Source organism: Coturnix japonica, unplaced genomic scaffold (genome assembly GCF_054131305.1).
Source record: "Coturnix japonica strain WE unplaced genomic scaffold, WE-NBRP24 Scf146, whole genome shotgun sequence".
Lineage (NCBI taxonomy): Eukaryota > Metazoa > Chordata > Aves > Galliformes > Phasianidae > Coturnix > Coturnix japonica.
Genome location: NW_028189049.1, coordinates 57,696 through 69,182, shown reverse-complemented (window position 1 = coordinate 69,182; position 11,487 = coordinate 57,696). Strand labels below are relative to the sequence as shown.

Here is an 11,487-nt window from a genome sequence, read left to right as displayed (position 1 = left end):
CCCGCCGTTCCGAGGACCCCCGGGCGCCGCCGCCGCCGCCGTTGGTCGCTTCGGTCCCGGTTCCGTTCCCGGTCCCGGTTCAGCTCCGTCCCGTTCCGCCATGACGCTCCTCGCTGCCGGCAGCCGCGCCGCCACCCGCCTCCGTGGGCCCAGCAAGGTGAGAACAACCGACCCGGCCCAACCGCGCCTTAAAGGGGCGACGCCGCCGTTGGGGGGGGGCTGGGGGGGGGCTGCTTCTTAAAGAGGCGATACGGGATTATTATGGGGGGGGGCGTTAAAGGGGCTGGGGGGGGGGGCGGCGGCACCGGGTGGGTCAACACGTGGAGCACCGGGAACCGGGAGCGAACACCGGGGGGTTGGGGGGGGTCCATAAGTTGCGGTGTTTTACGGGGCTCCGGTGCAGCGTTTCGTAACGGAACCGGTGTCGGTTCGGTGTCATTGACGCCTTTAATCCGTTAATTAATGAATCTGTTCATTAATTAATGAATCAGTTCATTAATTAATGAGCTGACCCCACGCGGCCTTCATCATCATCATCATCATCATCATCATCAGCCCCTTCCTCTTTAACCCCCCCCACGGTACCGCAGTCCCCGGTACCGGCAGGACCCGGTTCAGTCCGACCCCGGCCCCACTCGTGTCGATACGGGCTCCCCACGCCCCCCCCCCCATATAACGATCCCGCAGCCGCCGCCCCGCAGCGCCGCTCACACGCGTGACCTTGAGCGGGCGGCGGCGCCGTGACAGCTGCGGGCGGGGCCGGACCGGGGGGGGGGGCGGGGGGGTCCCGGTGGGGTTGATCGGGATCCACACACATTATGGGGGCGGGGGGTTATTATGTGTGTGTGTGGGAGGCCCCGTGGATTCGTCCCCGTTAAGCCCCGGTTTGGGCTCCGTGCGGTGCCGGTATCGCGGTGCTTTGGGGGGGGGGGGGCGCTGACCTTGGGCTCCGCTCCGCGCTATTGTTCGTGTCGCCGTTGGATCCTACGGAGTGAATGGGGCGGGGCTGCCCCCCCCACCCGGTCCCGGTGTTGGGTTGGGGGCTGTTGTGCGGGGGGGGGTCGGTTCTGAGCACACACACACCCTATAACACCCCCCCCCCCCCCCCTTGGGGTTCCCTGGTTGCAGTGGAAAAAGAGCGTCACGGTCGTTGCTTGCGGGGGGGGGGGTGGCACCGTGCCGGGGGGGGGGGGGTCTGGCCCGGACCCAGCGCTGCAGGACGGAGCGGTACCGGGGGGGGGGGGGGGGAAAGGAACGGGGAACCCTCCGGGCTGGGGAACAAAGAGCGGAGATCACCGGGACCGGAAAAACGAGGAACGGCAACTACCGGCTCCTCGTGCTTCCGTGGGGTGCGGGGCGGAACCTGCGCTGCGGGACGGGATGGGGGGGGGGGGGGAACGGCGGGACCCTCCCCATATAACCCACCCCCCATACGACCCACCCCCCATATAACACCCCCCATATAACCCACCTCCCATCTAACCCACCCCCCCTATAACCCACCCCCCATATAACCCACCCTCCATATAACCCACCCCCATATGACCCCCCACCCTCCATATAACCCACCCCCCATATAACCCCCCACCTCCCATATAACCTCTCACCCCCCATATAACCCAACCCATATAACCCACCCCCCCATATAACCCACCCCCCATATAGCCCACCCCCCATATAGCCCACCCCCCATATAGCCCACCCCCCCATATAGCCCACCCCCCCTATAGCCCACCCCCCCTATAGCCCACCCCCCCTATAACCCACCCCCCCTATAACCCACCCCCCCTATAACCCACCCCCCATATAGCCCACCCCCCATATGACCCACCCCCCATATAACCCACCCCCCATATAACCCACCCCCCATATAACCCACCCCCATATAACCCCCCTATCTTCTCTCCCGCAGAACTCTCCATGTGTTCTCTTTGCTGCCCGTCACGCTGCCACCGCGGCCACAGTAAGAACCGACCCACAGCTTCACCCCATTGATCCCCCCCCCTTTATCCCACCCCCATAGCGCTATGGGGCTCACACCTCCCCTATCTCCCCCCCTTTTAGAACCTGAAGGACGTCCTGGCCTCCATGATCCCCAAGGAGCAGGCGAGGATCAAAAGCTTCCGCCAGCAGCACGGCAACACGGCCATAGGGCAGATCACAGTGGATATGGTGAGGGGGGGGCACCGAGATAAAGGGGGGGGGGGCACCGAGATAAAGGGGGGGGGGCACTGATTTGTGCCACCCATAACCCTGAGCTCTGTCCTTTTATCCTTATTGCAGGTGTATGGAGGGATGAGGGGCATGAAGGGGTTGATCTACGAGACCTCAGTGCTGGATCCTGATGAGGTTGGGGCTGCCCCCCCACCCCACTCAGACACCCATAATGGTGCCCATAGGCACCTATAAGGGCACCCATAAGGTGCTGATATTGAGCCCTGCTTTGTTTTCCCTTTAATAGGGGATTCGTTTCCGTGGGTTCAGCATCCCTGAATGCCAAAAGCTGCTGCCCAAAGCTGCGGGGGGGGAGGAACCGCTGCCTGAGGGGCTGTTCTGGCTGCTGGTAACAGGGGAGGTGCCCACCCAAGAGCAGGTAACACAGCAGGACCCCCAGCTTTATATTGGGGGGGGGGGGGGGTCTGAGAGCCCTTTATCTCAATGCCCCCACCCCATAGGTGAGCTGGGTGTCCCGTGAATGGGCCAAGCGGGCGGCTCTGCCTTCCCACGTGGTGACCATGTTGGATAACTTCCCCACCAACCTGCACCCCATGTCCCAACTCAGCGCCGCCATCACGGCCCTCAACAGCGAGAGCAAGTTCGCACGAGCTTACGCTGAGGGCATCAACCGTGTCAAGTATTGGGAGGTACAAAGGGGGCAGGAATGGGGTATAGGGGTGGGCAGGGGTTGGTAGACCCCCCCAGCCCATCTCCCCCCCCCATATCTATCCCAGTTTGTCTATGAGGACGCCATGGATCTGATTGCGAAGCTGCCTTGCGTGGCTGCAAAGATTTATCGCAACCTTTACCGTGAAGGCAGCAGCATCGGAGCCATCGACCCCAACCTGGACTGGTCCCACAACTTCACCAACATGTTGGGTTACACCGACCCACAGTTCATTGAGCTCATGCGTCTCTACCTCACCATCCACAGGTGTGGGGCTGCGCCGCCCCAGCTCTGCCTCGGGGTGTGGGATGTGCCCGGGCAGCGCTCGGTGTGGGGCAATGGGAGCTGCAGGATGGGGGGTGGGGGTTGTGGGGAACCTCTGTGGGGTGTGGGGGCTCTCTATGGGGTGTAGAGGTTGTAGGGGCTCTCTATGAGGGGTGGGGGTTGTGGGGTGTGGGGGTTGTAGGGACCCTCTATGGGGAGTGGTGGTTGTGGGGAACCTCTATGGGGGGTGGGGGTTGTAGGGGCTCTTCATGGGGTGTGGGGGTTGTGGGGAACCTCTATGGGGGGTGGGGGTTGTGGGGACCCTCTATGGGTTGTGGGGGCCCTCTATAGGGTGTAGGGGTTGTAGGGGCCCTCTATGGGGTGTGGGGGTTGTAGGGACCCTCTATGGGGGGTGGGGGTTGTAGGGGCTCTCTATGAGGGGTGGGGGTTGTAGGGGCCCTCTATGGGGTGTGGGGGTTGTGGGGAACCTCTATGGGGGGTGGGGGTTGTTGGGGCCCTCTATGGGGTGTGGGGGCTCTCTATGGGGTGTAGAGGTTGTGGGGGCTCTCTATGGGGTGTGGGGGCTCTCTATGGGGTGTGGGGGTTGTGGGGGCCCTCTATAGAGGGTGGGGGTTGTAGGGACCCTCTATGGGTTGTAGGGGCCCTCTATGGGGTGTGGGGGTTGTAGGGGCTCTCTATGAGGGGTGGGGGTTGTAGGGGCCCTCTATGGGGTATGGGGACCCTCTATAGGGGGTGGGGGTTGTAGGGGCCCTCTATGGGGTGTGGGGCTTGTAGGGGTCCTCTATGGGGTGTGGGGGTTGTAGGGACCCTCTATGGGTTGTGGGGGCCCTCTATGGGGGTGTAAGTGCTGTAGGGGCCCTCTATGGGGTGTAGGGGTTGTAGGGGCCATCTATGGGGTGTGGGGGTTGTAGGGGCCCTCTGTGGGGGGTGGGGGTTGTGGGGAACCTCTGTGGGGTGTGGGGGCTCTCTATGGGGTGTAGGGGTTGTGGGGGCTCTCTATGAGGGGTGGGGGTTGTGGGGTGTGGGGGTTGTGGGGGCCCTCTATGGGGGGTGGGGGCTCTCTATGGGGTGTAGAGGTTGTAGGGGCTCTCTATGAGGGGTGGGGGTTGTGGGGAACCTCTATGGGGTGTGGGGGTCATCTATGGTGTGTGGGGGTTGTGGGGGCACTCTTTGAGGGGTGGGGGTTGTAAGGACCCTCTATGGGGTGTGGGGGGGTTGTAGGGGCCCTCTATGGGGTGTAGGGGTTGTAGGGGCTCTCTATGGGGGGTGGGGGTTGTAGGGACCCTCTATGGGGTGTGGGGGTTGTGGGGAACCTCTGGGTTGTGGGGGTTGTTGGTGCCCTCTATGGGGTGTGGGGGCTCTCTATGGGGTGTAGGGGTTGAGGGGGCCCTCTGTGGGGTGTAGGGGTTGTTGGGGCCCTCTATGGGGGGTGGGGATTGTGGGGAACCTCTGGGTTGTGGGGGTTGTTGGTGCCCTCTATGGGGTGTGGGGGCCCTCTATGGGGTGTAGGGGTTGTAGGGACCCTCTATGGGGTGTAGGGGTTGTGGGGGCCCTCTATGGGGTGTGGGAGCTCTCTGTGGGGTGTAGAGGTTGTAGGGGCTCTCTATGAGGGGTGGGGGTTGTGGGGTGTGGGGGTTGTGGGGGCCCTCTATGGGGGGTGGGGGTTGTAGGGACCCTCTATGGGGAGTGGTGGTTGTGGGGAACCTCTATGGGGGGTGGGGGTTGTAGGGGCTCTTTATGGGGTGTGGGGGTTGTGGGGAACCTCTATGGGGGGTGGGGGTTGTTGGTGCCCTCTATGGGGTGTGGGGGCCCTCTATGGGGTGTAGGGGTTGTAAGGACCCTCTATGGGGTGTGGGGGTTGTGGAGGCCCTCTATGGGGTGTGGGGGTTGTAGGGGCCCTCTATGGGTTGTGGGGGCTCTCTATGGGGGTGTAAGTGCTGTAGGGGCCCTCTATGGGGTGTGGGGGTTGTAGGGGTCCTCTGTGGGAGGTGGGGGTTGTGGGGAACCTCTATGGGGTGTGGGGGCTCTCTATGGGGTGTGGGGGTTGTAAGGACCCTCTATGGGTTGTGGGGGCCCTCTATAGGGGGTGGGGGTTGTAGGGGCCCTCTATGGGGTGTGGGGGTTGTAGGGGCCCTCTATGGGTTGTGGGGGCCCTCTGTGAGTTGTGGGGACTTAACGCTGCTCCTCTGCCCCACAGTGACCACGAAGGGGGCAATGTCAGTGCCCACACCAGTCACCTGGTGGGCAGTGCTCTGTCTGACCCCTACCTCGCCTTTGCTGCTGCCATGAATGGGCTGGCTGGGCCCCTGCATGGCCTCGCCAACCAGGTGGGTGTCCATCCGTCTGCCTCCATCCATCCCTATGTGTCTGTCTGTCCTTACGCTGCCATTCCGACCCCTTGCTGTGCCCCATAGGAGGTGCTGCTGTGGCTCACGGACCTGCAGAAGGAGCTGGGCCAGGACGTGTCGGATGAGAAGCTGCGGGATTTCATCTGGAATACCCTCAATTCAGGCCGGGTGAGCGCTGGGCTTTGAGATATAGGGTGGCAATAGGGGGGGGATCTATGGGGTTCTTTGGGTGCTGACTGCTGTCCCAGGTGGTGCCGGGTTATGGACACGCCGTGTTGAGGAAGACGGACCCACGTTACACGTGTCAGAGGGAATTTGCCCTCAAACACCTCCCCAAAGATCCCATGTTCAAGCTGGTGGCTCAGCTCTATAAGATCGTCCCCAACGTGCTGCTGGAGCAGGGCAAGGCCAAGAACCCGTGGCCCAACGTGGACGCACACAGCGGGGTCCTGCTGCAGGTGAGCCCCTATTTATTACCCTATTTACCTCTATAGGAGGGGGGTGGTCTTGGTTGCCCCCCCATTGATATTGCTCTCCTTGCAGTATTATGGCATGAAGGAGATGAAATACTACACGGTGCTGTTCGGGGTGTCCCGTGCGTTGGGTGTCCTCTCACAGCTCATCTGGAGCCGGGCGTTGGGATTCCCATTGGAACGCCCTAAATCCATGAGCACTAAAGGGCTGATGCAGCTCGTGGGCTACAAATCCGGGTAAAGAATAAGGGACGGGGTCAGGGCTGCTCTCATTTCTCACCCCCCCCCCTCCAAAAAGCCTCTGGGCCCGTGATGGACTCGGCACTGAACCCCACTCCAGCTGTGGGGGGGGCAGCCCTGGGGGTCCCTCCTGCCCTGTGCCCCCTCCTCCCTTTATATAGCACAGGGTCCCCCTCCCTCGTGGCTCCTGTGCCCCCCAACCCGGCAGCACGACGCACACTGAGCCCCATTGCTCCCTGCTGCTGGAGGGGGGGTGGGATTTGAGCCTCCCTATTGCAACCACTTCCCCCCCCCCACCCTGAGAAGGGTTCAGTCCCAGACTCCAGTCCGTGCCCACACCCCCCTCCCCTTCTCCATACCCTGTGGGGGGGGGTCCAGCCTTTGGGGCAGCTGGTGAAGAATGAATGTCTCAGCCCCTCCCTCACCTTGAAAGGCCTCGATACACTCCTCCCCAACCCATGTCCCCCCCCCCCGTGTTTGTGTGAATCCCCCCATGTCTGATGCCTCCGGAGCCAGAGCTGGGCCCTCCCCCTATATCCCCCCCTATATCCCCCATTATTGGCCCAGCCCAGGCCCAACGCAGGTTTTGGGCAGTTCTGTACAAACAACGATAAAATGCAAAATAAATGTTTTTATTAACAAAGCCCAAACTGCTGCCAACCCCCCCCCCCCATCCCCAAACCCCCCCCTCTTCCTTCTCTGGGTGTTGAACTCAGACCTGATGTTGCCCCTATAAGGGCTATAATGGGGCCTGTAGGTGCCCAGCTGGAGCCTGGTGGTCTTGGGGTGCAGACCCCCCCTCCATCAAGCCCCCCCTCCCTGCCCCACGGCTGCCCAGTGAGGAGTGGGAGGCCAGGCTCACCCTTGGAAAATGCTCTTTATTGGCATACGTACAAGTCCTTCCTTGGACAGCAAGGCCACGACCTCCTCTGTGATGGGGATGGAACTTTGAGGGGGGGGGGTAGGGGGGCTGAGTGGGGGAGCCTGAGGTTGGGGGGGGGCTTAAGGGACCCCTCATGGTCCCCCCCCAATGGGTGTTAGAGCCTGATGGAGCTCAGGTCCTCCAGGCTGAAGCTCAGCGGGAGCAGGGGCCGTGCTGGTCCCTGGGGTGGCAATGGGTCAATGGGTTGGGGTAGGTGGGTGGGTGGGTGGGTGGGGGGGGCAGGGGCTGCTCAGAGCCCCCCCCCCATCCCTCCCTTCTGTGCGTGTGATCTGTGCAAACTGTGCGACGACGGGGTGGGCTGGGGGTGAGGGGGGGGCTCAGCTCCGCTCCCCACGGCTGCCATAAGTGAAAGGCTGGCAGCTCCACCCCAACCCCTGCATTGCTCTGCCCCCCTTTATCTCCTTCCCTTTTACTCCTGATAAACCAGGGTACAGGGCAGGGGGGGGCCCGGCAGTGAGACCCCCCCCCCCCCACCACCAACCACTTGTGTTCCTCAGCAGGATCCGGCCGGGTTCCCCTGCCAGCGAGCACCAACCTTCCTCCTCTCCAAGGCAGTCAGAGCTGACCCGGGAGTTGTTCCACCACGGGCACAGGAGCTGGAGCCCTCTGGCCTTGCAGAGTTAAGAGGAACGAAGGGTTTAAAACATAATCCAACCCCCCCCCCCCAAAAAAAAACCCCACTAAAACAAAAACTTAAAACCAAAATCAGCTATAAAATAAGGGAGGCCGGCACTGGGCCGCCGTGGTGTGATGGGGCCCGGTGGGGGGTTAATGGGGGCTCATAGCAGCCCCCCACCCCCCCCCCCTATAGGGGGCACTATTGGGGGGTTAATGGGGGCTCATAGCAGCCCCCCCCCCCTATAGGGGCACTATTGGGTGCCCTCAATGGGGCTGGGAGGGAATTCCAGGCAACGGCAGCAAATGATGCACTCAAATAAATATTAAAGGGGTTGGGGGGGGAGCGGGGCTGAGCCTGGCACAGTCCTCAGCCTCGACGCTGCCCTCACGTCTGATGGACCTCGTGGAACATGAGCTCCCGTGGGATGCGGGTTTCGGGTCCGAAGTTTTTGGCTGCTTGACGTTCAAAGGCCGCCACCATCTGCTTGACCACCTCGTCGAAGAAAACAGTGGCCAATTGGGAGTGCAGCAAAGAGCGGAACTCGAAGGAGATCTGAGGAGGTGAAGGGGGTGTGAGAGGCCAAATGGAGGCTGATGGGATTGAGATGGGGGGGGAATTAGGGTGGGGGTCTTACAGAGAAATCCACGGTGCAGGTACGGGGGTAACCGGGGATGCCGGGGCTGAAGCGCCAGTTTGTTTCCAGGTGGTTGAAGAGCCTCCCATCCGTACAGACAGCCTGATAGGGGGGATACAGGGGGGAAGAGAGGGGGATATAGGGGGGAGGAGGGGGAGATATAGGGGGGAGGAGGGGGAGGATATAAGGGGGGAGATACAGGGGGGAGGAGGGAGGGGATATAGGGGGGAAGAGGGGGAGGATATAGGGGAGGGGGGGGGATATAGAGGGGAAGAGAGGGGGATATAGGGGGGAGGAGGAGGGAGATGTAGGTGGGAGGATATAGGGGGGAGGTATAGGGGGAGATAAAGAGGAGCAAGGGGGATATAGGGGGAGATATAGGGGGGAGAAGGGGGAGATATAGGGGTCAGGAGGGGGGATATAGGGAAGGGGGGGGATATAGGGGGGTGGAGGGGGAGGGATATAGGGGGGAGGAGGAGGGGGGATGTAGGGGGAGATATAGGGGGGAGAAGAGGGGGATATAAAGGGATATATGGGGGGAATAGCGGGGGGGATATAGGGGAGGAGGGGGAGGATATAGGGGGGAGATGGAGGAGGATATAGGGGGGAGGAGAGGGAGGATATGAGGATATGGGGGGAGGATATAGGGGGGAGGAGAGGAGGATATAGGGGGAGGAGAGGGGGATATAGGGGGGAGGAGGGGGGACACAGGGGGGAGGATAGAGGGGAGGAGGGGGAAGATATAGGGGGGAGGAGTGGGGGGATACAGGGGGGTGGAGGGGGGATATAGGGGGGAGGATATAGGGGAGGAGGGGGAAGATATAGGGGGGAGGAGTGGGGGGATACAGGGGGGTGGAGGGGGGATATAGGGGGGAGGATATAGGGGAGGAGGGGGAAGATATAGGGGGGAGGAGTGGGGGGATACAGGGGGGAGGATATAGGGGAGAATATAGGGGGGAAGAGGATATAGGGGGGAGGAGGAGCACATCAGGAGGCCCTGGATCTGGATGGGGGGGTGGGTGCAGCAGAGCTGGGGCTGTGCTCACCTTAACGAGATGCGGGCGGACGAGGGTGACGATGGAGGTGTAACGTTCCAACACTGGTGGGAAACCAACCTCCAGCTGGGCCTTAATGTGCCCCGTCCTTTTGGAAACCACCACCGACTTCTTGCACCACGGCACGAAGCTTTTGTAATCGTCCACGTTGGAGACGATGTCGTACATCTCTTGCATGGAATACCTGCAGGCAGAGCTGGTGCTGTAGGGGATGGGGGGGGGGATTTGGGGTCTCAGCTGCAGCTTTAGGGCCACCAAACCTACCCAATGATGCGACGCTCTGAGTATTCCTTGCGTTTGTTGGTTAAGGAGCCGGCCAGGTTAAGGAAGGAGCGGGTGGGAGCACGATGGGGGTCCCATTCGGTGCTGATCGCTGGGCGGCTGAACACGAGGCTGCAGAGAGCTGTGTGTCTGTATAGGAGAGAGGAAGGCAATGGGGCTGCCCTATGGATTTGCCCTATGGATTTAGTGGGTTTCTCCTGCTGGACCATGGGGTACAAAGGGGAGCTGCCCCATCCATCCCATCCCATCCCAGCCCGGGGCTGTGGGCAGCAGGGACAGGTCGGGTAAGTCCAAGTGCAGCAGGTTCCTGTTGCCAGCTTTAATGTTACATAAGAGGAGGAAGGGAGGAGGGAAACCTGACCTCGGGGACACCTAATCCGGAGCAGCAGAGCGGGGACGGCCAAGCACAGCCCCTCCCCAGAACATATGAGCCCATAGGAACCCAGCAGAGCCCATATGACCCTATATGAGCCCAGCAGAGCCCATATCACCCCATATGAGCCCATAGGAGCCCGTAAGAGCCCATATGAGCCCATATGAACCCATATGATCCCATCGGGACCCAGCAAAGCCCATAGGAGCCCGGCAGAGCCCATATGAGCCTATATGAGCCCAACAGAGCCCATAGGAGCCCATATGAATCCAGCAGAGCCCATAGGAGCCCAGCAGAACCCATAGGAGCCCATATGAGCCCATATAAACCCATATGAACCCATATGAACCCATATGAGCCCAATAGAACCCATATGAGTCTGTATAAACCCATATAAGCCCATATGAACCCATAGGAACCCAGCAGAGCCCATATGAGCCCAGCAGAGCCCATAGGACCCCATATAAACCCATATGACCCCATATGAGCCCGGTGCTCGTCCTCCACCCGGTGCTCCCGGTATGAATTGAAACCGGGACCCCCCCACCCCGGTTGCTCCCGGTGTCCCCCCCCTCACACACAACCCTACAGCCCCGTGATCCCCCTCAGCCCCATTGGGGTGACATCACGGCCCGGTACATCCCGGTACATCCCGGTATCACCGTAACATCCTCCGGTACCGCGGGACAAACGGGTCCATGTCGGTACCGACCAACCAACGTGGGGCTGGAGCTCAGCAGGTACCGGTCAGTCTCGGTCCCGCCCCATTGTCCCGTTACCGCCCCATTATCCGGTTCCCGTTACCGCCCCGTTATCCGGCCCGTTGTCCCCGCGGATCCTCGCCCGCTCCCGGTGACCTCTAGGCCCTCGGTGCGGCCTGTCCCACCCGCCGCCCGTCCCGGCTCCTCCCCGTCCCGGTTCCTCCTCTCACCTCCCGGTCGGAGCCGCCGCCGCCGCCCGCAGCCGTTGCCGCGCCCCGACCTGGAGGGCGCCGCGGAGCCGCCGGGCCGCCATGACAGGCCCCGGGACGCGGCTCCGCTGCCCTCAACCCGGCGCCGCCGTGACCTCTCACCTCGAGCTTGACGTCACAGCGTCACCATAGAGTCCGCCGTACGTCACGGCAAGAAGGGCGCTGGGAGGAGTAGGCCGCACCGCGCAAAGGGTGATGGGAGTTGTAGTACAGTCAGGCCTAACCGGGCCGGGCTAGGCCGCAGTATCACCAACTCGTTTTATCCGGTTAAACCGGGCCCGGTCGGTGCTGCCCCGGTTCTGACAACGTGTAACGAGGGATAAAGCGGAGCAAGGCCGGGGTTCTGCTCAATGCAACGGGACCGGCCAGGCCCGGTGGCTC

At 61.9% G+C, this 11,487-nt stretch overlaps 2 protein-coding genes across 5 annotated transcripts; one reads left to right on the top strand and one right to left on the bottom strand.

Moving 5' to 3' along the window:
- CS (citrate synthase) lies at window positions 1-7,878 on the top strand. Of its 3 annotated transcripts, none has more exons than XM_015887061.3 (12): window positions 1-157; window positions 1,913-1,963; window positions 2,065-2,172; window positions 2,284-2,349; window positions 2,462-2,593; window positions 2,676-2,864; window positions 2,952-3,151; window positions 5,367-5,496; window positions 5,584-5,685; window positions 5,766-5,975; window positions 6,061-6,227; window positions 7,674-7,878. In XM_015887061.3, the coding sequence occupies exons 1-12, from the start codon at window positions 101-103 to the stop codon at window positions 7,795-7,797; spliced, it is 1,536 nt and encodes a 511-aa protein (XP_015742547.1). In that variant the 5' UTR covers window positions 1-100; the 3' UTR covers window positions 7,798-7,878. The 3 variants fall into 3 exon arrangements, with proteins under 3 accessions (XP_015742547.1, XP_015742546.1, XP_085391787.1); XM_015887060.3 differs by having other exon boundaries at window positions 7,671-7,878; XM_085535661.1 differs by lacking the exons at window positions 1-157; window positions 7,674-7,878 and adding an exon at window positions 1,221-1,349 and having other exon boundaries at window positions 6,061-6,873.
- COQ10A (coenzyme Q10A) lies at window positions 7,089-11,215 on the bottom strand. 2 transcript variants are annotated; one of them, XM_085535663.1, is made up of 5 exons: window positions 11,068-11,215; window positions 9,746-9,892; window positions 9,473-9,665; window positions 8,427-8,528; window positions 7,089-8,344 (listed from the first exon to the last, which is right to left on the bottom strand). In XM_085535663.1, exons 1-5 carry the CDS (start codon window positions 11,148-11,150, stop codon window positions 8,177-8,179), a joined length of 693 nt encoding a protein of 230 aa, XP_085391789.1. In that variant the 5' UTR covers window positions 11,151-11,215; the 3' UTR covers window positions 7,089-8,176. The 2 variants fall into 2 exon arrangements, with proteins under 2 accessions (XP_085391789.1, XP_015742377.2); XM_015886891.3 differs by lacking the exon at window positions 8,427-8,528 and having other exon boundaries at window positions 8,096-8,344.
- Between the last annotated feature and the right edge of the window lie 272 nt (window positions 11,216-11,487).